Raw genomic sequence first — 27022 nt, forward strand, 5'->3', positions numbered from 1 at the left:
TCATCAATATTGAATATAAGTACTCACCTAATTAGAATTAAGTAGTTGTTGGTATATGAGTGCTATGTACGTTAGTGGTTAAAAAGATGTGCATCGGCTAGCTATGCTAACTACATTAGTTACCCTGGATCAAGTAGCGCTGCAGTGAAGAAGAGCAGGTTTTGTTCCACATTAGAAAAGTGCTTCTGTACAGCTGTAAGTAAAGTAACTTTTACAGTTTTAACCCTTATTTGTCTCTTTCAGCATTAGTCTCTGTAGCACAGTGACAGCAGGTACCACATCTGAGAGGCTCACTTGTAGAGTTTTACATCCTGTTGGAATCTTTTGTTTGGCTGGTTAAGCTGTAATTGAATGCTCTCTAAAGCTAAACATACACTGTGCAATTTTAGAAATCTTATCTGGTGACTCACACTGTACATTTGAATTGTATGTCATGTACAGACAAAGCCTACAATTTATATAATCAAACTGTATGAAAATGCTCGGTCCTTGCTTCGTGAGACATAGCCTTTACAGACGGCTCTGTTCATCAAAATAATGTTGCGCTCTGAGTAAAAACAGCAGCTCGGGTAACCACACCGTGCACTGAATAGTAATGTTACACAGCAATGCCTCGCAAAAACGGAAAAAATAAATAAATAAATAAATAAATAAATAAAAATTATACCCTGCAATTCTATTCAGTCAAACAGAGTAAAGATGATATGTACGACTTTTTTTGCTTCCATTTTGCTAGCCTACGTGTCTCCACCCACTAGGGAAGTGGTTATGATTGTGTTTGTGTGTGCTTAAAAGTGCATTCCTCGTGGGAATCTGCCAAGGCAGAATGTTTCAAGTGACCAGCAGCTTTCTGTCTAAACTCCACAGAGTCAATGACACTTCTGTGTGAGCAGAGCCTCATTCTCTACCAGTTTGAGTGATCATTGTTCATTAGCGCAGCAGTGAACACACTGCTTGTATTAGAATGTTGGTATTGGTATTTTTTATGAGCACTAACAAAAATAAACAAGTACGGTATACCAGCATCCAAAACCAGTAACGGTGTTGATGCATCCCTAACTCAGACCAAGTAAATGGTTAAAACACTTCCAAAGCATTCACCATTTCGTGATTCGGAAAATGATACACATGCAAGAAGACTAAATATGGGGAGCTGCACTGGTCAAAAATCTATTGATTTCAACACAACGCGACATCTGCCTGGAAATTCCACCAAAATCACAGAGATCTGCATCCAGACAGGACTAAATTTAACAGACGGCCGAGTACAGATGAGTAATCTGGTCTTCAATTTTCTCTGGGGAAGAATGAGAAGAAACACAAAGATGGCCAATCTGGATGAAAATAAAATCACAGTGGAGCACCTGTAAAAACAAAATTACCCAAGGACCCCTAGTACATTAAATCAGGTCCGAACAGGGCTAATAAAAATGTCTGTGTGTAACTTTGCCATCTTGCTGACTCAAAGGCAAGTGAGTTGAATGAGCAATCTGTCTTTCAACTGAGGACAGACAGCTCAAACGTTAGTGAAAACATTAATGCAACCCCTCCTTTAGATTTACATGCCTGCACAAATGTGATTTTCCCATAATATTTAATAATAACAATGTCAAAGGGCTTTATGTGGAGCGAGAAGTTTTCATATTGTGGGCAGTCTTATTTCAGTGATTTATGTATTGTGCACTTCAGACTACATGGCAAATGATTTGTTATCACTCATGTTACTGTTATTTCCAGTATGCATATAATTTTTAGGAAAATGAAGGGCATATTTTAGTTTTTAAAATGGGTATTTCAGTCCCGTCTTGAAATATGCTAAGTAATGGCTTGTTTGTGGTCAAATGTTTACAAATGATTCTTTTCATGTAGAAACAAGAAAAAATTGTAATTGGTAGTTGTTTGGTACTAGGAAGACCACAAAAACATTGAGTTTAGTTCATAGAAAATAATCTTAAATAACTAATGATAAAATAATCTTAAATAAAATTAAATCACACCCTCACATTGGTTAGAAAAGTCGCAATTAGATATTTTCCCCAGACCACTCCTTAATCTGCTCCCTCTACCCATTCTGTCTCCTGGTACACTCTCCATCACCATGCCATGTAAGCACCCTTTATTGATCTCTAAATGTCTTTTCTGGGTCTGTATGTCTGTGTCCATTTTTTCTTCTGTCTGCCTCTTTCTCCTGGCCACATGGTCTCTTTTTCTTTCTTCTGCTCTTTCTGAGGGACATGCATGTTAAAAAGAGTGGAGTTCAGATTAGGTTTCTCACGGTGACCTCACACACACTCATATTAAACCTGACATCCTGCCATTTGCACAGACACACGCTCTGCACCCCTCCCTCTAGATTTCTCACTTTCTCTCTCTCTCTCTCTCTCTCTCACTCTATCCCTCTCTCGTCCCTCTCCCTCCCCCAAAACCCTGCAATTATCCACAGACGCCAGGAGACAGATGAAATGAGTTGCCTGGCAACAAGATGCAATTGGTCCAATAGCATCCTCCCAAGTCACTTGACTGTAATGTGTTTAAACTGTGAGAAAGCTGTAAGGGAAGGCTGGGGGTAAGAAAGAGAGTGAGAGAAGGGAGAATTGGAAGTAAGACAGCAGGAAAAATAGCAGAGAGAGGGTGATGAAGTGAGCGAGAGACAGGAAGGTAGAAGAGAGAAATTACAGAGAAAAGAAGAAAAGAGACAGACAGAAGGAGGTATAAGAGGGTGTTATGGGGCAGGATCGGCAGTCTGGCCTTTAGATGGCCTTCAAAATCCATTTAACAACCTTTTACGAGCAGGGAAAGTAATGTGGTGCATTTAGGGACTGAAAAATTGATAACAAGCCCATACTGAGCTTGAGCCCTGTCCTACAGTGCTGCAAGCCCCATCTGTTACTGTACAGCACACAGCATGCGTGTGTTCCAGTGTCCCACTGGGATTAAAAGCAGTCATCCTGGTCTCTCGAGTGATGAAGGGCACTGAAGGTTTAGTACACAATGACATGCAGGCTTCACTCCTATTCAGGTACATTTACTCATTATTATTGATGCTCCCTTCCGATATACTGAATCTGTATCAGCACTAGGGCAGTCAGGAATCAATTAAATTCAAGTACTCGAAAAAAAATCTATTAAAATTTACGTTCTTAATGAATCAGCAGTGATTAGTTGGCAATTTGACGGATAATGTATATTTTTTAAATTCAATCATAAATCCTACTTTTGCCACATAATGGCCCATATTCACTAAGCTTCTCAGAGCAGGAATCTCATTTAAGATCAGACTCCTCTCTTGTTTACTATGGTTTTTCTGATAAAAACAGACCCTAGATCAGCACTCCTGCTCTGACAAGCTTTATGAATATAGGACAAAGTTTTTATATAGAAAATCAATGAAATCTTTGCAATCAAATTTTTTTTGAAGAAATATTGTCATCTCATTAATTGTTTGATATGTTCAGTTAAGTCTTTACTGTTGGCCTTTTTTCAAATCTGATGTTATAGATTAACGGTCAAAGTAATCGTAAAATTCTCAAGTACTAATATAATTTACAGTGACAACCCCAATCAGTATCATAACTAATCTCATTAAAATAATCAGATCAGTCAGACTGATCCACATTTGATACTGTTTCTTAGAACAATGTTACTCAATTTTTGTAAGATTTTTAACATGTACCATGGCAAGCAACCTTACAGATTAGTTGGCTTGACAACTCTTACACTTCCTATTTAACATTATATCATCTAATCACAAGAAGATACAGACCACCCGAGTGCAAGAACCCAAAAAGTCAAGAGCATCTTAGAGAAACAACACTACATCCACAGTAAAAGCTCGGCAGAATGAGCCTATTCACGTAGCACTCCTGTCATTCGGAAATCCTCCAGAATCGCCTGTTATTCAGCTTCAGCTCTCATATGAGGCGGAACTCCTCATGTTGGTGTCTATTCTGTAGATTGGGCTACACCCAGTGTGTGCGTCATTTAGTTGCAATGCATAAAATTAAAGTGAATAATTAATTGTCGCTGCTGCTCCAGGAATCATTTCTTGCTCATCTTCTGTCTTCTTAGGTTTTCAGAATGTATAGACAAATAATAATAAAAAAAAAAAACTTGGTGCGAAGGCCTCACTTGTCCAAAAAAACTGTACGTGTAGTAGTCAAGGTCAGAAATAACGCATCATTGTCTGCTTTTAATTAATAGAACAATAGCACAACAGAACATTGGCTTATTTACATAAACAACATTGGCTGAAGGGCTAAAAGGATATTTTTTGAAAGCATCTATCAAAAACGCATGGCTATATAATGCTAAGCTGTTACCATGAATACGTTTGGAAAACCTTTTACTGACCTGAAACAGTGAGTTTTTGGAACTTTCTCCAAGGTGGAGATCTTCTGTGGATTTTGTGTGAAAGAAGTACTTTTTTTTTCCTTTTTAAAAGCCTGGTCTCATGCACACAGTCGATGCTGTTTTGCTGACATTGCTGATTACTGGGCTGTTTCTGTGAGGTTATAATATCAGGTTCGAAGATGGAGTTACCACCCACACAGAAAATGATTAATTTAGCTTTGCGTTATCATTAGAGAGAAATTTGTTCCTTTATTGTTTTTGCAACTCTCACACTGAACAGTGTTTTTTAGGAACAATGCAAAAGATCTGTTGTTACATCCTTGACAAACATCCTTTTTTATGTATGTGACTTTATGTCTGACAGAATGTTGAAAAAGAAACAAAGAAGAAAATGTTTGTATTATTTTTCTTTTTTTAAAATGACATTGTAAATAAGGTTAAATGTTTAAATGTTAATTATTGACAAACTAATAACTGAACATTTTTCTTTAAATCATAATGGACTGATTATTCGAGTATGAAATTAACAGTTAGTTGACGCCCTGCTGTAAATTTAGCACTGGTATCAGATTGATAGTCGCCATCAATCAATACTCCAAGCTCAGAATAAGAGACACACCCACTCCTCCCCCCTCTGCACTGGGGTAAGGTGGGGACCATAGACCTTGCCTTTTCATTGTCATCAGTCCTCTTGTCTCCTTCAAATACCACACAAATATTCACACACTCACAAACACTCAGGCAGTGCCACAGACAAGGCTCATTAAACCCATATTGTCTTATTTTAACAAAATTCCTATGCAAAAAGCTCCTAATGCTTCTCAGCCATTTCTGCACTCTGCACTATCTGCCCTAAAAGGTTTCATTCTCTTTAAAAGGCAGTATGCAAAACACACTCAGGTCATGGAAATTACAACCAGTAACAACAGGTCAGATACAGAGGAGTATCAAAGAAAAATACTCAAAAGTATTGAGTCGGTGTGTTTGAGCCAATAGACAACTCTACACAGTGCAAACTGAACTGAGATATATGGGAAGCTGAAGGGAAATCAGAAGCACTGATTGAAACAAAGCCCAGACGGCTCTACCTGTGTGCACGCCCTGCCATATGGCCCATCTTACCATAACTCGTAACAGCTGAAATATCACAGCATGCCTCCAAGGACACACACAGCAGCAACGCACAGCAATGACATGGATGACTGCAGACATGCTGCAGTACCCGTCCAGTGATCTATTAGGGCTCCTCTACACATGCTAAATATAAAATGTTATTTTGCCCAATATTAAAAATTGCAACATCACCCAGAACGCATTGTTAAAACAATCATATCTGCAATTTCAGCGAATTTGTGACTTGCTGTTTGTCACAGGCCTTGGCTACTCAGCTTCCTACTGCAAAAAGTGGTTAAGCCAATGTTGCAGCTTTTTGAGACTAACGTTCCAATGCATTTGATTAATCATGCAGCCACATCATTTCAGCAACTAGCTTGATGATCTAACACATTTGCCATGTAGGTGGATGCTGTGAACCTCAAAAATAATATCTCTGTCTCCAAGTCTCTCTTCCCTCATCTCAGACTCTCTGTACATAGTTCTGGAGTCATACATGCCTTTGTATCTGTGACCAATCCCAAAACTAATGATGTACCGAACTTGTGACCAGAAGAACATGGTGTTCTACTGTTACTTGGCATGCGACAAACTGCGTCTTTATTCTGGAGCAGCTGTTTATTGTGCTCAGGGAGGGATTTATTTTTGGTTCATACTAAGAAACAAAGGAACAATAACCTCAGCTTCTGGCTTTTATTTGTTGAGCAAGCAAGATTCGATTCATATAAGCAGGGAAGATAAAAACAGAAAGGTGGGTATAGAGCAGAGGTAAATCCAATCTTGGAGGTCCAGTGTCCAGTACAGTTTGGTATCTGCCCTACAATTAAGGGCACATTAACAGATGAGTTGAGTTAGACATGCTTGAGCAAGGAAATGATCAAACTGTGCTGGACACTGGCCCTCCAGGACCAAAGCTGAAGATTCATGGTTTAGTGCACCAGTTAAAAAGGACATAAGGCTGTGTTCAGATTAGCCATTTATCCTTAATAATATTTTACATGTTATCCTAATGGAAACAATCACAAGTTGGTCAGAATGCAGCTTGCTGAAGTTGAAAGAGTTTTAACTTTTCAGTAAATGTCACATCTCCTCCTTTTGAAGTCTGCATAAGGGAATTATACATGTTAAAAAAATAAAATAAAATAATTGCTGAAGACATGGGACAAGATTTAACTTTGTAGTACTGAATTGTAGAGTTAGACCATTAACCTGTTTATCATTTTTGTGTTCTGGTTTTTTCTTTTGGGGGGGGGATTTTTGGGGAGGTCAGTGTCTTCCGAACTGAATTCTGGCTCTAGCTCAAACAAGTATGGATGTACAAGTCCAATAAAACCTAAATGGAGCATCCATTTTTCAGGTCACAGTGGTATTTTACACTTGAGAGAGGCTGCAAATGAAAGTGAATTCTACGTGTCGATGTCTAACCTAGCGAGCTAACGGATATGCTAACGTTAGTATGAAGCTGAAGTCGGCTTCTTACTCTCCAGCTTCATGCTCAAATTCTCCTGTTCTACCTCAAACAGTGCAGCAGGTTTGTTCTGGCGAATACGATGCTGAAGCCTTGAGAGAGGCTGTACCTTTCCGGTGACTGGGCATGGTTTCAGCGCCTTCAGTGAAGATACCCCTCAGTGTTTAAGAGTAGAAAATATTGCTTATTTTTTCATGATTTTGAAACATGATTTATATACTTGGTCATTTTTTTTAAATCATTCAAATTTGGCTGTGGGGTCAATATCGTTTTTCTGTGGCGTGACAAACTCAGAACACATATTTATTACTGCTTTACACTTTAATATTCTGCCTCCAAAGCCATTCCAGGCATGCAGCCATACCTAGGCTAAACAGTGAGACATAAATCAATCTAGATAGTTAGTTAGCTGGCAAAACCAGATACAAAGCAGAACACTGTGCTAACACTGTTACAGTTACATGGTACACATCAGCCAATTTTGTATCAGCACAAAACACCCTAGAGGCAGCACTATTTCTACATACTATGTATTTCTGCATAAAAATGCGGAATCTGAACATAGCTTAAGAAATCGTCCAACATACGTGATACAGTGAGGATGCTACTTCCTCTGTGATAAATGGTGGTGGGCTGTGTAATGATAACTGTGCTTATTTTATCTCACTTAACATTCTTTTTTTCCTGTCCCCTTTGTACTTATACTGCCATCTACATAAGAACTAAGGATTACAACGTTCCTGAAAGAAAGACAAAGTAAAGGCCTGGTCTTAAACTCAACCTCTCCATCCAACCCTTCCTTTCTCTTGGTCTTTCCAGCTCTCTCTGAGGAAGGGTTGGGGGGGTGAGCTTAACGTGTCTGTACCAACCAGAGCGTAAGACATCGCTCTCTTGCTCTATCGCCATGGAAACGCCAGCCAGCCTTGAAATGTCCCCCACCACCCCCACCTCCCCTTCTCCCAACCCCTCTCGGCTGCTCTCCCTCGGTCCCTCCGTTTTCCCCTCGTTCTCTGATGTGTCTGAGTTTCAGCTCGGCTTTGTTTTCCTGCCTCCCCTCCATGTCAGTGTAACTACCCAATCACTCACTCTCTTGCTGTCTGGCTCATGTCTCTCACAATCCCCCCTCTTTCACACTGCGTGTGTCTGCTCATCACACCACACACACACACACACACACACACACACACACACACACACTCCCTCCCATTTACCTTCAGTAATATTCTATGCCTATCCATCCACAAGTAATCTGTACGTTCACAAATGTCTTCAATATCTCCTTTCAGCCAAACTTCATCCTTCACCTTTCACACACATGAACACACACACACACACACACACACACACATACATACATACTTGATCTATCGTCCAAATCACTGTTTTGACCAGCGTAGGTCATCCTCTCCTTCCTCAATACTTCCTCACACATTTTTTTTCACAATTGCTTTTCTGCCTCATGTTGCATTACCGCCTCTGTGTGTGTGGCACCTCGAGGCTCTAATGTGAATGTGTAGGACCAACTCTAAAGCCCATTTCACACCAGACGTGGTAACCGTAGCACATCCATGCCACGCGCAATAGGCTCCCATATATTAATCAATGTAGCCTTTCACACTGACTGCATGCGTCACATGGCGGAAATGCATGCGTGAAGTGCAAAAATACGCTTTGGATCTATTTTTGACATGTACCGCGCACTGCATGCCAGCAGTTTCTAGGCAGAAACAGTAAAGAAATGCAGTGTTTATGCTATAATGTACAATCTAAGCTAATAAACAAAATCAACAACATTGTGAACTCTCAAGCATCTCCTCCTCCTCATACAGCTGTACATCCCATGGTGAGAAAGTAGCAAAAGTCACGGCAGCAACTCAGGTTCTTATTGTTGATTCTTCATGTCATCTAAGTAACGTTTATATGAGTAATAAATGGACAATAAAGATATTTGCATTACATGAAAATATAATGCAAACAGAAACTACTTTCACCTCGCTATGCGTTTGCCATGTCTGGTGTGAAATAAGTGTCCTGGAGTAATTCCAGTTTACCACACGCACCCAGCTGCATCTAGTGTGAAATGGGTTTAATGTTATCAGCAGCGTCAGTAGTGTACCTGTTGCTTTGAGGTGCTAGGCATTTTGTCTTTGTGATGTATTTGAGGTTTCAGCTCAAGGACTACTGCAATGAAGCCTACAATCACCACAAGCACTTATTCTCACTATTCTAGTCATACATCTTCTTCAGTCCCTCATATAAGTACCAACTCAACTACAATTTTATGATCTCAGGTAGCTGCGAATGTTAGATGACTTCCACAATCCTCTAGGGATGTTTCGGCCCAGTCTAAAAGATCAGTATCAAAGCCAATCTAAATATTATTTAATGGGTTAATATCCACAATATTAAAAGGTGACCTATTATGCTTTTCCCTTTAGTGTGTTATATAGCTTCTTGTGCACATAAACAGTCTGCAAAGTTATAAAGCTCAAAGTACATGCCAGAGGGAGTAACTCTTTCCCATAAACACAACCTTTTTCAGGTGTCTTTGTTACAAGATGACGCAATCTCATAACACAATCCTTACTGTCCACCTACCAGCAAGATTGGTACACCCTCACACAGCGCACAGCAACTACAGGAGGCCTGGAAGAGCTTGTTCAGTTCTATAAAAAAAGCCACATCAACGTTTACAGCTGCTCAGGAGAAAAGGGACTGTCTGCGACTACAAGACAGGGGCGGAATGTGTAGGGGCATAACTGCTCCGGTGATTGACCAATTAGAACAGAGTAGGCGAGCTGACCAATCAGAGCACAAGGGGCTCATCGGGAGGTCACAGGAGCTCTTAAGGACAAAAGCATTTCAGACAGAGGGTGAATAGACATGTACAATATGAGGAAAATAATCTGTTTTTAGACAAGTTTGTACTTACAATTACTGTATCATGTATATACTCAATATTAAGTGACTTCAATAAAGTTTCCAAAAACTTTATTGGAACACCCCTAGCAATTAGTATCATATTCATAATGTGCATTTCACATATTTTCAAAAGCTGTCATTCTGTTCCTCCAAATTGTTCCTGGCAGCAAAAGACCTGAATTTTTAACAACAACATCTTTCGTGCACTATTTGGCGATGAGCAATAGAAATGGCAACAATGGGAGAATGCACCAGAGATACCCAGCTAGCTATTTTCAGTGTCAAACTAAGTTTGAGCCATGCTTTAGCCTTACCTCTGCGAGTCGGGCTGAGAGATGGCATTAACGATGGCCTCCACGGCTGTGTCAAAAAGCTCAGGGTCAGAGAGGGCAGCAAATCCAGCCTCCAGCAGGCCCTCACTCTCGCTGAGTGGCACGTCCAGCAGCACCCAACTAGACAGGCACTTTAGCACGCGTGCCTTCACCAGTGCTGGTGAGTCGGGCTGGCGCAGTAGCTGCTGGAGGAGTGGGTAGACTGCAGCCCACTCACGGCCCAGAGCCCCACGCACCTGTCCCTTGCGGTACTGTGGCAGTCGGCTGGTCTGGAACTCCTCGGGCAACACGGTAAGAAGCTCCAGCAGGGCCAGGCAGCGGGCGCGGCCGTCCACCCCGCCGCCCTCCTCCTGAAACATGCGCACCATCTCGGACACAGCGCCTGGCCACGCCTCGGGCATCATGTTAAGAGCCAGCGAAGCCAAGGCCACGCACAGGCGTGTGAGAACAATCTTGGACCCCGAGGCAAAGAGGGCGATCTGAGAGAAGAGCTGAGTCTTCAGAGTGTCATACTGCTCGGCAGGAATATCGCCCCAGTAGCGGGAGATCTTGGTGTGAAGGGCGCTGGCACCAAAGTACTGGATCTCTGGAACCTGAGAAAAGAAGGGGAGAGCAAAATAACATGGAAAATTCTCAAAGAAAAGCCATTTCAGACAAAAGAGTATACCACAAAGCACGACTAGACTACATATATAACTGGAAAGTTTGAGTCCTTGAGTAGCATTTATTACAACTAAAATAAATGCAAAATATTTTATATTTTTATTGTGCAAAATAGCTAAAAAACAGAACTGAACCATATATAGATAAACCGGTGATCTGTACTTGTAAGTACACAGCAGCTTCTCTGATTCGGCAAATGCTGTTTCACAGCATCAGACTCTACTGGAGTTTAGTAAATATTACAGTCATTCACACTGTCAGTAGCAGCAGTTGAGCCACAGATTTCTCAGCTTTGTGGGAGCAAAAGGCTGCGAGACCTCACTGCTGCCTGATGCAGCTAAAAGACATAGGTGTACCACAGGCAGGGCTAGTGGACACACAGGCCTAGCTGGAAGGCTGTTATACTAAAGGCTAAATAAAGACTATCCTTACCCAAGAGACTGGCGGTTCCTTCCATATGTCTCTCTAATGTTCACTCCCTCAATAACAACCCAGACTAACATTAACTCAGACTTTAAGTGACTACACAGAGGGAGACGAGGGGTTGCTGAAAGAAGCATTGCTCACTAATTGAGGCAAGTTACCAAAGTTAGTGGTTTTACATTGTTTGTATGTTGTGTTATCTGGTGTATCTGTATCAGTGAAACCAATAGCTTAGAAAGAATTCAAAAATGGTATATTACCCACTACTATTGTCTTTCTACTTAATACTGGCACACAATTTTTGCTATGATTTTTACTGCTCCTTGTCAGTCTACACTGCCTAGTGCCCACTGACATGCTCACACTCTTCAGAAATTGCTTCGTGGTATCGGTCACAGGTATCAGCATCCCCATCGCCGATACCAATATTGTGTTTATATGCCAGTACAGGCATCGGTATCATATTAGTGCAAACCTGTTTATTTCCCTTGGGAAGATGGATGTAAACACTGGAAACAAATTTCCAGTTTGCCTTGCAGCAGACTGTGCAAAACCTGACAGCACACATTCGTTATCACTTGTTCAGTTCCAAAGGCTATGAACACCATCATGCATAAAGCTCTAATCTGGGACCCTGCAAAGAGGATGCTCCTCTTAGTCAGCCTGGATCAGTTACAGTAGGATTAGATATGCATCAGGAAACATGATAGTTCAGGTCACACTTAGACTGTAGCCCAGTATAAATGTGGAGTGATATCAGGTATAAACAGCTCAAGTGAGAAGGATGAGAACAAATACAAGAAGGATGAGAATAAGTAGTGTATAGTCTAACAGCAGAAAATGGGTAATTTGAGACCTTGTGCAAGATGGTTTCCTACTAATCTCTCCGATTTTTATTTCAAGTAGAAAATGGCAAAAAAAATGGGGAATAATCCAATCAAAATAGAAGACTGTTATAAAGCAGGACAGATAGTTCACAGTATTTTACAGTAAGCATAATCTGAAGTAGAAGAGTAGTGAGTAGGCAGTATAGATTGGAGGGGACTGAGGTAAAGTGGAACAGAAAGGTAGAGCACAATGCAGCTGACAGAAGAGCACAGAACAGAACAAGAAAAGCAGAGAGCAGAGGAACAGAGGACGAACGGATCAAGTAGAGTAAAGCCAAACAAAACAGTGCAGGAAGAGAAAAGAGAAACAGAGTACAGTTCAACACACAAGAGCAGTAGAAGCTACACTTTGCTCTCACCTTGTCTGGACTGAGTAGAGCCCAACAGAACTGCCAGGCCTGAGGGGAAATCTGAGCCTGCATCAGCCACTTCTGAGCCAGGTTCTTATTCTCAATGTTGGGGTCATAATACAGCTGGTGTAGAGCCTGGAAGACAGAAAAGCAAGATGTAGTCAGGTACAGCTATACGCCACAAGCATGAGTGATAGGGGAACAAAACTAGTAAGAATTTACATTAAAGTTGTTACAAGCCACTATATATTTTTTATTATATATTATTTAAGAACATGACATACAACACAAATATACACACAGGGGAAAAAAGAGAATGGCAGCAAATAAAGTGGTAGTTAATTAGAAAGTCAAAGGGTTCGGCTAACTAACTCTCATACCAAGAGTTAACAGTAGATTTTGTTGCTCTGTTGATCCTCACAGTACTACATTCTAATCAGGCTATATTATAAAAAGAAACAATACAGAATTGTCTTAAATTGATAGCAGGTGCAAACCATAGCTGCAGTGTGGTTTTCTTTGCAGATGTGAAGCCTGCCATCAATGCCCCCCCCCCGTGTAATATAGTTATGGAACACTCCATACAGCGTCCATGAATGCGAGCGTTGAGTTAACAGATCTAAGACGGTCAGGTTAGGAGTAACATAGTTTTCTGATCGAAATCCTAATGAGCCAACTATGACTTGTAAACATCAATACTGGAATAGTAAAAGTTTTTTGCATGAAGATTTTTGTTTCTGAGAAGTTTTCGCGTCTGGCTTGTTACCAGTAACCTGCTCCGTAAGCGGCTAAGGAAAGTGAGAGGAAGAGCCGCTATAGCCTCTCCTGAAGAAAATCGGTAGCATGAATCATCATTTAACAGGAGTAAACAAGGATCTAAGTCTAGAGTTCTTTGTGTGAGATTACTTAAGTCACTGATTACACACTTCCAAACAGATACAACAACTGGGCAATCCCAAACTATGTGAAGAAAAGTACCTTTAGAATTATTTTTACATATCTTACAACTAGAATCTGATTCACAGTTCATTAAATACTGTTTATATGGTGCATTCTGGTACATAGTACATTCTGTGAATAAGCTTGAAGTGAATGAGTACATGTGCTAGATTTTTTGAGGTGATACAGAGATTAGACAACAGTTTCCCACTTAGATTAGAATCCCAGCCAGGCTAGTTCTCCCTCCCATACAGACAAGATTTTTACTGGTTTGTTTGAGCCTTCAAGTAATTTCTTGCATAAGATGGGAATGTTGATTCCCTATGAGTTTCCAGTGTTTTGAATCAAATTTAACATTGAATGAGATGCACATCAGTTCTTATGTAAGGAGGGTCACCGAGGGAATCAGTAGATAACAGTTAAAGCAGAGTCACAGTACAAGTGTCACAGCATGACTCCTACTATCATGCTACTAGTTTCCTCTCGGTCATTTCTGATGAGATAACAGTGATGGCTGAGAACAGTCTGTGCTATATTTGACAGAGTGAAATCTGTCCCATAGAGACAGACAAGTAGAGTAGAGACCCAGTGGGATGGAGGGAGGGAGGGAGAGAACCCTTGGAGATTCAGGGATGATAATGAGTGGCAAAAGGCATAGAGAAATAAGGACAAGAAAAGGAGAATAAAAAAATTGGTGGGATGAAGAATTAAAAGCATGGAGGAAGTTAACAGAAAAAACACAAAACAACTGATATATTAAACAAAGACTGAGAGCATAGTGACTGCATAGGAGGAAAATTACAGTCCAATCAAACTCCCCCCAAAAAATCTTTCCAACTTTAAACCAAAAAAATCATTCTATTAACTGTCAAGTTTAATTTCAGGACTATGAAACTTCACCCAACCAGACTTCAAAAAAACAAAACACTTTCTGACTTACAATCAGTCTGAGCCCTAGAAATCATAGTGTTATAAAACCTTGTAGTGGACTGGACTGACAATTTACATACAAACAATTACCTTTTGGGTTTGGTGGATAGTGCAATTTTTCTAAAAAAATTGATATGAGGGTACAACATACCTACATTTCTGTGTACACACACTCACTTAACACGAATGGGCTATAGTGTGGGCAATAGTGTGAAGAGTGTTGTCTTTGCACACATTGGGCCCCTAATACCAATCGAGCATTATTTAAATACTACCACTTGACTATCAGAGTACTGTTGCTGACAATGTGCTCCCCTTTAAAGCCAGAATATGGCCATAATACGAATGGCTACTTCCATTTTGATAATGCATCTTATCACAAAACACAAGTCACCTCAAACTGGTTCCATGGACATAATGAGTTCAGAGTACCTGAATGGCCTCTCCAGTCATCAGTTCAGAGTAGTTGTGGGAGAATATGATATTCACAGCATGAATGTGCAGCAATGGACCAGAATCTCTAAAGAATTTTTCCAGCACTGCTGAATCCATGCCACAAAGTATTCAGGCTGTTGTGAGAGCTAGGGCAGGGGTCCTATTCAGTATTACTTTGGTGTTCCTAATAAAGTGACAAATGAACCAACTTTCAGATGTGCAAAGGGTCAAGAAGTCTAAATGCTCCAGGGGAGCTGCCATCTGCTATCAAATTTAAGAGATGACTATAAAAATCAAATACTCAGATAACAACATCAAAAGGGCAACAAAGAGAAACAAAGTGTTCCTGTACATCATGTTAGTGTTCAGTTCTCTGATAGTTTCATGTACAGCACTATTATATGTTTAAAATTATTACACACCAGTCTTCATCATCATCGGTCTTCTCCGCAAGCTTTCTTACGACACACAGCTTCTTGAAAATCGAAGGTTTCTATGACAACCCACAATTCCACACCAGCTCATCCTCATCAGACATGCGACATTAGCTGGTGTTGGTCCTGAATGACCGTGGTCCGCTGACACAGAGACTGACGAGCAGTGCCCGGCGTACTCGCTGTAAAGAAAGCCTGCATGTGAGATGAGAGATGCTCGCCGATGACTCACTCTGTCCTTGTGTTCTGCACCGCTCACCCCGGCCATTAATCACCGCGGCTCCCCGCAGACTGCACAGGCGACGGCCAGACCATTAGCCACATTACTCCCTCGGTTTTTTGTACTGCTCTTGCAGCATATTTTATTTGCCTACTGAATCCAGGTTTGCCATCTTTTGATGCCAAACGTCGGAGCTGATGTTTAAAAAAGCAGCTTTCATTACGACAAGGTATGCATGAGTTTAAAGGCTTGGGAACACAGAGCCAACTCAAATCATTTCTGATTTATGCTAACTTGAGCCATAGACTACTCAGCTGAAGGAGCTCAACTGATTAAAGCCAGAATCAATGAAAAGCTGCTATAAAGTTATTGCTCCCGAGAACAATCTGCCTGCCAACACAACTGATCAAAGAGCAAATATATAACCCCATCCACATTGACACAGTATGTCAATTATTATATTTAAATAAACGTTAAAAAATTAAACATGCAGAGCATTAGAGTATTTGAGACACAAAAAAAAACATAGTATAGTGATAAGAAGGTGGCTGGCCTGGCTATGGCTTACCGTCCAGAGAGTTCAAGGGTGCCGAGCTCCACTCTTCTATTTTGAAGCCTGAACAGCTCAGTGGAGAGCAGCTGACAGAATTTTAGACCTCAAGCAGTCTGTCTGTAATTCGCTTAAGTAGCCTCGCAGCCCATGGGGACACAATGAGTGCTGAGACAAGTGTAGCTTCTGGATCAGACAGCTGGTGAGTTAAAGATGCATGATACAAACCAGAGAGAGTCTTTAACCTGCTGCTCTAACAGAGGCTTAATTCAATAGTTCAAACGCAGGTTCCTCCAGTCCATGAGCGAGTAAAGAGTAGTACAGCACCACACGGTAATGGATCATTGTAATGTGACCTTCACTGAAGGCATGATAATAAATAACGGCTAATAATAACACTAGATTATAAAAATACTGCTTTGTTTAACAAGCCGGAGACAGAACAGCTTGCAGTATATTTTTACTGACAACATCTAAACAATCAGTGTCAACAAACAAGGTAAAAGTATGTGAACCATTAAAAGTAGTAAACAGAGGAAATTTCTCAACCTCAACCGAATGCTTTATGTACCTCTTCAGCTCTGCAAAGTGGTCGGCCCATTCCATTAAAAACTGCTTCGGGTTTATCTATTCTTGGGATATCTTGCTTAAATGGCTGGCTTCAGTTCACGCTACAGCATACCAATAAGACTTAAGTCAGGACCCTGACATGGACTCTCTGAAATATGATTTTTTTCAGTATGAGCTGGTCTATTTGTGATTTACTTCTGTGTTTAAGATCGTCGTCTTTTGAGTTTTAGACTAGTCTTCTATGGAATTTCCTGATACAACTTGAAATTCACTGATTGATCAATGACCTCACATCAACAAACACCCTACACCATGTTTCACAGCTGGGATGAAGTTTTGGGATAGACAACGCAGTGATTTGCTGTCTTTAAACAAAAAGCTCATACATTTACCAAAATGTATGATCATAGAACACTGCTGTGGAACATCTAGGTGGTCTTTAAAGAACTTGAGATGGTCTGCTTTTTTCTGGAAAGAGTTTTTCCTTGTGGTAAGCTCACTGTTCATTCAGGGTTTTTATTGTGATAGCCCTTACACTGATCTTTGTAAAACGAGCTCTTCCAGTGAACGTAGCAACAGCACTGAATTTCTGAATATCTGTCTGACAGTTACAGCTTGAAATATTTGCCCGAACCAACGGGACCCGACCGCTCACGCTCATTTCTCAAATGTGTCAGACTCAGATTGGGTTTAAATTTACCATCCGGGTTCTCACAGCTTGCCTGAGACGTTTAACAGATACCCTGCATTACACCATGTTCCGACTTTATTCATCACTACTTATTGTCACTACACAGCTGACACTGTCCATTCTGGTTTTATTAAGCATTTTGGGAGATGATGGGCCGGTTTGTGTCAGCTTCGGATAAAATTCTTTGGTTTGAACTAAAAACTTAATTTCCATGTTTAGACAGAATTTTGTCAGGCTTGGGTCAGGTTTGGACTCAAAATTATATTAAGTGTCGGGTCAGCATTGGAGAGAAAGTTCTCAGGCTGTATTCAGGTTCAGACCAAAATTTCAAGCCTAATTAAAGCTCTGCTAACAGTGGACTGATAAAGACCACAGGCATCAAAAACGTTTATTTCTAAATCTGCTGATCAGGTTGTACTGTACTTGAGCAGACGTTTGTTGTAAAGACAGGTAACAAAGCAGATCAACTTCTCAACTTATGGTGATGCCATAAATCCAGAAAAAGATCCAACTGACACTGATTTCACACCAGGTTATTAAAACAGCTTGTGAAAAAGTTTTAATAACATAATTTTCCTCATATAAGTGACAGATACACCTGAAAGTAACAAGTGAGTGAGTGAACCCTCAGGTTGCCATTGACAACCACTTCCTAGCACACAGTGTACGGAATTAATGAAGCTTAAGCCCGGACTGATGCTGAAACAACAACTTCTGCAACACACACAAAATGTCCTTCATATGTGTCAACAAGCGAGGTTGAGACAGTCCCTTCACATCTCGTGATCACTATTGTTTCACCAAATTAGCACACACTGTTTCCTTTCTTCTCTCAATGAAAAATAACAGATAAAGATGTTCCAGATGAAACCCGATCACATCATTTGATAGGAGTGAGCAGTGAGCTTTGAGAGCGATACAGAGCCCTCCGAATTTTATATACAGGATTTTTATCCAATAAATATGATACTTGATACTTCAGGATATTGGAGCTTTTCAGGAAATGAGAAGACAAAATCAATGAACCTAACAAGCAGGGTTGAATGACATAGTTACAGACTGTGTTCGCTAACAGTTACAGTACATTATATATATATATATATATATGTATATATATATATATACATATATGCTGTGTGTTTTTTTTTCTTCACCACAAATACATCACAATAACCAGTCAGCTACAAGTAGCAAATACACAAATGTCCAAGACTTATCATCACTTAAATAAGATGAATTTGTTGAGTTTACTGCTGGGAATACAGGTCTCTTTTAAGAAGTCCACTTGCTGTTGTTTCTATTTTGGTTCAGCTGTTTCAACTTACTCATCAAACAAAGGTTACACATCACTGTTGTCGGAAGAAAACCTTGTATTTCCATTCTTCTATCTCCATTTTTGTCATATTTTGGAAATACCTATTACCCTGTACATTGTATGTAAATTTCATGATGAATGGCCTAAAAGAAATTACCCAAAATTAGTCTGGTTCCATTGACTTACATTAAAGGCAAAGTAGTTTTTTTTTTTCCTTCTCCTGTAAAGTTAACATTTTGGAGATACAAGGTTTTCTTCCAACAACAGTGATATGTTTGATTTACTGGAATGGCTGAACAGTCAGTTAAACGGTTAACCAGCTACTGAACCAATTTTCTACTGCCCTGTTATCCATCGTACTACATTCACCAACCAGGCAGCTAGCTGTTTTTGCCAACCTCAAGCAAAAACACATTTGTAACTCAAATGTGGAATACCTTGGGTTATGTTACACGTTGTTCTCTTAAAACTTACTCAACATGCAAAAAGCAAACTAATTACAGATGAAAGGCAAGTTTAATTATTTACAGGAAAACTTATAACCAGGACAACAGCCAACAGGCATCTACAATATATACTACACAGTCAAACTCATCTAGTCTAATGCCGAGGAAACAGCCTCAGTTTAAGAGAAAACCAATGGCAGAGGTGATATTAACATAAAAAGAAATAAGTGAGTTTGGTAAAACTTCAATAAGAGAAAGGACTGTTTAGTGGGTACATGGAAACTTAAACCTAAAGGACCTGGAAAGGTCCTTTAAGTTTAGTCCAGCATGTCTCTTTCTCTCTGCATTGTCCACTGCAAGATTTATGTTTGACCAGTACAACATCTGACCATTCACTACCAGCCACATCGCCTGACCATCACATCTCTTCAAACAATACACAATACAACCTCTGAGCCACAGATACAGAGCCACACAGTCCCATACAAAGGTCATTGTGAAACAGGAGAAAAGACAGGCAAAAAGGATAACCGAGAAGGATGGAATGAGTGTGGCTGTCCCCTCATCGGTCAGAAACCTGTCCTGATTGGTGCAAGAGCTGTTTATGATCTGAAACCCTGAACTTAACCTGTCATGGAGCAGGTCAGGCACGCAGCATATGTTGCCACGGCTGGTAAAGTGATTCACAGTTGTAAAACAGAAAACTCAGGCTAAGATCAAGCTAAGTTAAAAGAAAACTGGCTAAACATGAAATCCTGCTTTGCAAGACTTCCCATCATTTTAAAGAAATTGATTACATTTCTCTACAATCCACTGTTTCACTCCAAACCACTGTGAATGAATTGATTAAACCTTAATGATTAAATTATACAGAAATTTTCAGTGGAATTCTACATTAAGAATGTTTGACCCTAAACTTTACATAAAAAGACTGAATGCCAAACTGTAGAGATGCACAACATATGAGCAATAAAAGGAGAAACTTTATTATTATCCAATATTCAAGTTATTGGTTGTAATTATCACTCAAAACTTCGAGTCCTATTTCTAACTCGCAAACACACAATGAAGCCGACTGGTAGTCACCAGTAGAGGGAAAATGCTGTTCTTCTAGACACCACAGCAGCCTTTGCTGGCCACTCTTAGGCCTTTTTTCCACTGCAGGGCCAAACAGTTCTGAGCACGGAGGGTATCCGTCCCAGTAGCTTTTTCCACAAGGACATGGTTCGACACAGAACACTTAAAAACTGGGCTCAGCCTGTTTTTTCTCGGCACAGTTAGCTCGGGGCCACAGAACCATTCGGGATGACACTATGATGTAACGTTAGCTATTCGCTGACTGGTTCTACATTTGTCAGTATCGCACCACCACATCCTGCAACTTGAAAACAAACCAGTTCATTCGCACGGACGCAGTTAATATCTATGGGTGGTGTGCGAGTAGCTATTAGCCTGTTAGCAGTTAGCCACTCATTTGCGTAGTTTTCTTCAGTTTATCCTGGTTCTGCTTTAGTGGCACAACAAATGAAAAACCTGTAACTAGTCTTCCGAGTCTGGACCAACGCAGAACGGCCGAGTACGACCCTGAGAACCATTTGGCTCGACAGTGGAAACAAGGTCTTAGCTTCTTTGTAACTGGAGCAGAGTACTAGTTAAACCACCAAATGCATGTATTGTAACTTACCGATTTGGATTCTGACAGAAAATCAATTTTCATCACGGACCAAATTTTCATTTTGTAGTCAGTTTACTTTTTAAATAAACAAATTTTAGCTTTTAAAATACTGTTATACATTTATATGCTCATTGTTATGATGAACACTCAAAAAACAAACAAACAAACAAGAGATACTCAAGTAGGGCTGGGCAATTAATCGAAAAGTAATCAAAATCGACATTCAGAACCTCTGACCGACATAATTTTGCCGGTGTCTGTTATTTCAATTATTTTTTAATTCTGTTAATCCCTTCCCCATTCTGTGTTCATGTACTGCACCCTTAAAGACTTACTACTGCACATATAGTCACGTGGATCTGCCACGACCACACAGCAGGTAAAATGAATAAGCATGAACGTCGAGTTGGATTGATGTAAAAGCCACGTGAATTCCGATCTGGCTGTTGAGATTACATTAAAAATTACACACACACACACACACACAGAGACATATGTGTATATATATATACACATATATATATACACATTATATATATATATATATATATATATATATATATATATATATATATATATATATATATATAAACACATACACATACACACACACACATATATGAAATTAGTTCAAGGTGATTCAAAGTCATAGCCAGAGAGAGTTCATGGGTATGATAGATTTTTTTGATTATTTTAATTAAAAAAATCTAAATCATATTATTATGAAGGTTCATTGTTGTGAGGTATTGTTAGTTGGTTCAGTGTTATCAGTTACATATCCCGCTCTTTATCTTCAAGAATTGTTATTTTCACTCACATTCTGTTGTGAAGGGCTTCAGCTCAGAGTGCCTGCTAAACAATGTAGCATATCTACAAAAAGTAAAATGTTAAAACAATTAATTTTCACGATATAATTTTTCGTCTGCCCCAATGTTGTGTTTATTAATGGTTACTGTATCAGTCCCAGAAATTCCACATCTCTACTAAATAATGCAATGTTCGCGTGACTAACAGTTGGTCATAAAGTTGAATTAAATGACGAGAAGAAAGTGAGACTACAACACAGGTCAGACACAGAAAGACTATGACAAATAATCTTATGAACTGTCATGCCACATCATCTGAACTGCATGGTACCTGGTATTCTTCAATAATTTAATGTGAAACTTTTCAAAGATTATTTTTTTCACATTATTGAACAAAAACATGTCACAGGCAGTTTCAGTGAACAGCTTATGCTACTGAACTTATTCATTATAGTGATCATAGGAAGACTGGTAGGCTGATCACCGTATGCCTGATTGATAACGCGTCACACTGTCAGTTCAGGTCACATTCAGAGCAGACTTCTATTACACTTGCCCCGTTAGTTCCATGGGAAATGAACAAAGATGCTGCCGTGGGTTGCAGCATAAGAGCCATCCAGTCCTCTCCTCAGCCCTTTGCCTGAAGCTCAGTCATTTCCTCAATCACTCTGCCACCCCCGCACCACTCTTTTTGATCTTTCCATTTTTCAAAGCCCAGCCTGCATGCCAACTGTCAACTATGAAAAGCCATTACCATGCATGAGTTTCCTCTCTCTGGACTACAAACCACATCTTCTTGATGCCATTCATGAAACTGTGACTTACATCACCACCTATAAGCCCCCCGCCCACCTCCTGCATCAGACACAGATACCGATCCCGCTACCTTTCTTCTGTTCCATTAGAGCCACAGCTTTATTTCCACTGTTTTGTTGCAGCTACTTTGCCCAACCCCCCTCCTTTATTCTTTCACTGTATCTGCCCCAGAGTCACAGACTGCACCTGGCAACAGCCAGACACAACCTGCAAGAGGGGAGACAGACAGACAGACAAACAGACAGATGCGCACACACACAATAGGCAGATGAAAATATTCCCCAGTCCACAGCAGGTGGAATCACATTACTGAACAGACACATTAAAACAATACTGGTATTTGGGAAAACTGAATAGAAATACATAATGCTGTCATGACATCTGAGAAGAGAGTGAGTGAAGAGGGAAATCAATGATAGACAGAAAAGAGAGTGAATGAGCGACTGGCATCTAGTTTGGTTTAGCTAATGCCTCTACTCACATCTACATTGAGACCAAGTGGGAGAGGGGAAGTGAGGTGAATGCAGGGACACACCCATTCAACTTATTCTCTCCCAACACCGATAGCTAAACTCAGGGTGTTGGCCGATAAAGAGTACTGATCTGTTTATTGATCTATGCTGACATTTTTCCCAAATTACTCCGCTCTACACGGTACACAGTTGCTAATCCGAATCAAGATTTCTCAGTATGCTGGTCGATTACCTGTCTGTGCCCCATTTCACAATGGTACCCATGAAAGTAGGAGCTTTCAGGTGTTGTGTGGCTGTCAAATGACTCAGAAAGTAGGTTTACAGAAGGTTAGCGGAGGTAAATAAAAAAAAAACAATTGGCGAAAGTTCAGGCACTCCTGGCTAAATTAAGTGAAAAAAGTTAACACAACCACAATAGCAAATTATTTGAAAATAATATTTTTTCTGCAAATGTTGATACGCAGTTCATTTTACATTAATTACCTTAAAAGAAAAAATATATATATAAAACTAATTGTGGCATGTGGAAAACTTTGGACATCATATTAAGTCAACACTTAGTGACACCACCTTTGGGAGATATCACAGATTGCTATTGCTTTCTGCAGCTAGCTATTCCATCTAGTCTTTCTATGCTTGTTTTGTGAATTTTCACCTACTCCTCTTTGCAGAACACTTCTAGTTCTGTAATATTCTTGACCCCGCCTTGCACGCACACCATGTTTAAAATCTACCCACAGATTCTTAAAGATGCTCAAGTTAGGAGACTGCTAGCGTCACCCCAAAAGCTTCAATTTGTGTTTCTTCAAGTAATTCATAGTGAATCTTGAGGTATGTGTTGGATCACTGCATTTAAGCTTTTCTTGACTAACTGAGTCACATTTGCTTCCAGAGTTTGGAAATATTTAGTGGAACCCTTACTTTCATCTACCATACGGTGTTTCCTGTGCTACTGTGCCACCACATAAGCCCAAAGCAAAACAGATCCACCCTCATGTTTGACATTTGCAAGGTGTTCTTCTCATCAAATGCTGGTTCTTTTTTATCCAAGCATACCTTTGGTGCCTTTGTGTCCAAAGAGTTCCACTGTTATTTCATCAGCCAGTAGGACTTATTTCCAAAGGGTTCTCGCATATCCAGACGTTGTTTTGCTTCAGTTGCAGGTATGTTTTCTTTCTGATGCCTCTTCCATGTAGATTATGTTTGGGCGAGTAACGCTGTACAGTAGATGGGTGCACCAACACCCCAGTCTTAGCTAAACCTTCTTGCAGGACTATTGCTGTCACATCTGCTTTGCCTTTCTGACCATCATATGAGCAGTTATACCTAACAGTTTTACTGGTCAGATCTTACCTTGTGTAGCACAAGTTCCTCAATTTCTTAATGACATTTCAGACAGTAGAAACTGAGAGCTGGAATTGCCTTGATATCTTTTTATAGCCTTCCCCTACTTAGAAAACATCAACTAGCTTCATTTTCAGTGTCTCAGCCAGGTGCTTAGAGAAGCCCATGATTATTGAGCGTACAAAAAGACTTCAAGAGTCAGAACATATTACTCTCTGTCATCAGCTGACAATATCTAATGACAATTCTTGACCTGCTTAACTAATCCTAATGAGTCAGTTAAGCTCTTACGAGTTAACTTATGTCTGAGACTTTACACTAGAAGGGCATCCAAACTTTTGAACATGCTACAATTTTTTCAGAAAGCAATTAAGTCTCGCTTGTATTTTTAGATATAGAGATTATCTGACTCAAGTGACGAGGCACGCCGATGCTCTGATGATTGCTTTCGGTCTGCACTATTTCCACCACCCATACGTCCTGGTTTGGTATGCTAGGTACCCTGGCAATAAGAGTAACCGAATTCAGCATGGGTCCTCAGGAACACCACGGGTCACTTATGGAAATGGAAATGACAAGAAAATGCGCACTGCACTGTCTGGTAGAAAAGTGCCTTTTAAGTGAGAAAGGAAGTGAAGAGAAAGGAACAGAAAAAGCAAAAGAGATTAAAAGGAAGCCCATGAAGGACAGAGAATAAAAGAGAGATGAAAGGTGAACACGCAGAAGACTCAGACAGGTAAGAGTGTGTAAGCGAGAGCCAAAGGGAAGAAAGAGAAAATGAGAGGTGACGAAGCTCATTTTAGACACATATCTGCAACGTTCTCAGTGAAAACCACCTTCGCCTTTCGCCACAGTCCTCACCTCCTTTCTTTCTCTTTACCGCAATACAAACACGTTCAGCTTTCTTTGTCTTCTAGATTCTGAGCCTCTGAATCACTATTCATTCAAAACACCCTCAGCACAGTTCACACCTGAGGAGGTCCAAAACACACACGCACAGCCTGCGCAGACACTCATCTGCGATCTATTTACAAAAATCCTCAAAAGACACGTCTGAATAATTAGTCACATAGCTGTAGCTCATCCTCTGCTGCTGTACTGTGACAGTTAAAAGAGGATTAAAGGTTTTGTCAACCGTGGATATGAATGGTGTTACAATACACTGCAGTACTAAACAAAACAAAGCACTTGTATGGGTTACAGTGAACAGTAACATGCGATGTCTTCTAACAGGCAGTGGCACAGGGAGAGCACACATCTTCCTCCTCTGTTTAATATATAGTACATCATGTTACAGAGATATTGACAAACATATCCAGATATAGAACTGAATTGGGTGGTCCTGGTGAACGTAAAACCTATGAAATAGCAGTAAAACCCCTGTCTGCTTATTAACTCCAGCACATATTCATCAGATATATCCTCCGACTAGCACAGCAGGTGGCACAAAATGTACGGCTCAGTGAGGAAACGCTGGCTGTGTACTGGCAAAGAATTCATCAGAAAATATCTGTTTGGTCACTTATGAGATGTTATTTACAACCCAGCACTCAAAAAAGAAATCTGCTTTGTATTTGAGGAATCTCTCAGTCCAAAAAAGGATGGGTTGATGGTCGCCATGAGGTTACAAAGCCTTTAGCGTATAGATTGCCTTTACAGAGCGTTAGCTGTGTCACATGGGCGGCAATTTGCTATCCAGCTGCAGACCCTTTCTAAAATAAACCTCCTACTAATCTGATCAACTGGAACCAGGTATAACAGCAACGTCAAACATGTCAGTATACAAAGCATTATGTGGATGGCCGGCACACTTGCTGTAACCTAAGTGTGAAAAAACGACTTCTATAATAAACGCATTATTATCTGACAAGTCATTGTCACAAGGGTGTTCAAGCATTTCAAGCTTTTCTCATCGGCGGCATGACATACTCAGAAGACCAAACGTTTTAGTTTAAAGTTTAAAGTAGTACTATGAATTGAAGCAGCATGGCAAAGAGCGATGAAGTGTCATGAGTGATGCTCAAAATTCTTGCCAAAATTTGTATGGACAGGCGTGTAGTATTGTACCCCTCTCAGCTACAGTACAGAATAAAAGAAACGAGTGATGAGCGGCCATTCGTCGTGTTACCTTCTCTACGTTCTCCACGGTGAAGTCCGCCGTGTCCGCCGTGCTGACTGCTATCCTGCCCGGCGTGTCCATGCTCTCTGTCTGTCTGTCAGCGCCCGGGCAGATGGGGGCGAAGAGGAGAGACGTTCAAGATGTCTCTACTGCTGCCTACCAGCCCTTCCCAGTCGACCACACTCGAATAATTCTAGTAATAAACACCGTTCCTGCTCTGTTTTCTTATTTTCCTTTCGCTTAAGGAAATCAAAATAACTACAGCTGCCAGCGAGGCGCGAGGGTAGCTAGCAACACCGGAGCCTCGACGCTAGCGCTGCTTAGCTAGCTAAAAAAACAACCATGACTGAGCTCTTCTGCTCCGCCGGACCGCGTCTCTGTGTGACACCGGCATTAGCTTTCCACATTATACGACATTCGTGCTGCCAGCGAAAGTAGTTAAATGTGTGTCCGTTTGTTGTGTCCTAACCGGTGAGCTGTTCCTGACTTGTCTAGCTAAGAGCCACCCGCTCTCTCTCTATCTCTCCCCCGCGCGCTCGCTCTCTCTCTCTCTCTTCCGCGCGCGCTCTCTCTCTCTCTCTTCCGCGCGCTCTCTCTCTCTCTCTCTCTCTCTCTCTCTCTCTCTCTCTCTCTCTCTCTCTCTCTCTCTCTCTCCGCTCATACAGGACTAGGCGTATAGTCGCCCACGCCTGGTTCTTTTTTATTTTTCTTTCTCAGAGTTGTTTGATATTATGGAATATTTTACATGTTA

At 40.5% G+C, this 27022-nt stretch overlaps 1 protein-coding gene across 2 annotated transcripts in view; it reads right to left on the reverse strand.

The window, feature by feature from the left end:
• Nucleotides 1-26818, reverse strand: part of ipo13 (importin 13) — a 54168-nt gene extending 27350 nt beyond the window's left edge. The window contains exons 1-3 of one of the 2 annotated variants that reach the window (XR_005007804.1): nucleotides 26281-26818; nucleotides 12518-12643; nucleotides 10168-10778 (exon numbers count right to left, since the gene is read on the reverse strand). Coding sequence is in view for 1 of the 2 variants with exons in the window: in XM_036581530.1 (XP_036437423.1) it covers nucleotides 10168-10778; nucleotides 12518-12643; nucleotides 26281-26352 (809 nt within the window). In the remaining variant the exon portion in view is untranslated. The remainder of the gene's footprint in view (nucleotides 1-10167; nucleotides 10779-12517; nucleotides 12644-26280) is intronic. The other variant, XM_036581530.1, reaches the window with a different exon arrangement.
• Between the last annotated feature and the right edge of the window lie 204 nt (nucleotides 26819-27022).

The sequence above is a fragment of the Colossoma macropomum genome, unplaced genomic scaffold (genome assembly GCF_904425465.1).
Source record: "Colossoma macropomum unplaced genomic scaffold, Colossoma_macropomum, whole genome shotgun sequence".
NCBI classification, from domain to species: Eukaryota; Metazoa; Chordata; class Actinopteri; order Characiformes; family Serrasalmidae; genus Colossoma; species Colossoma macropomum.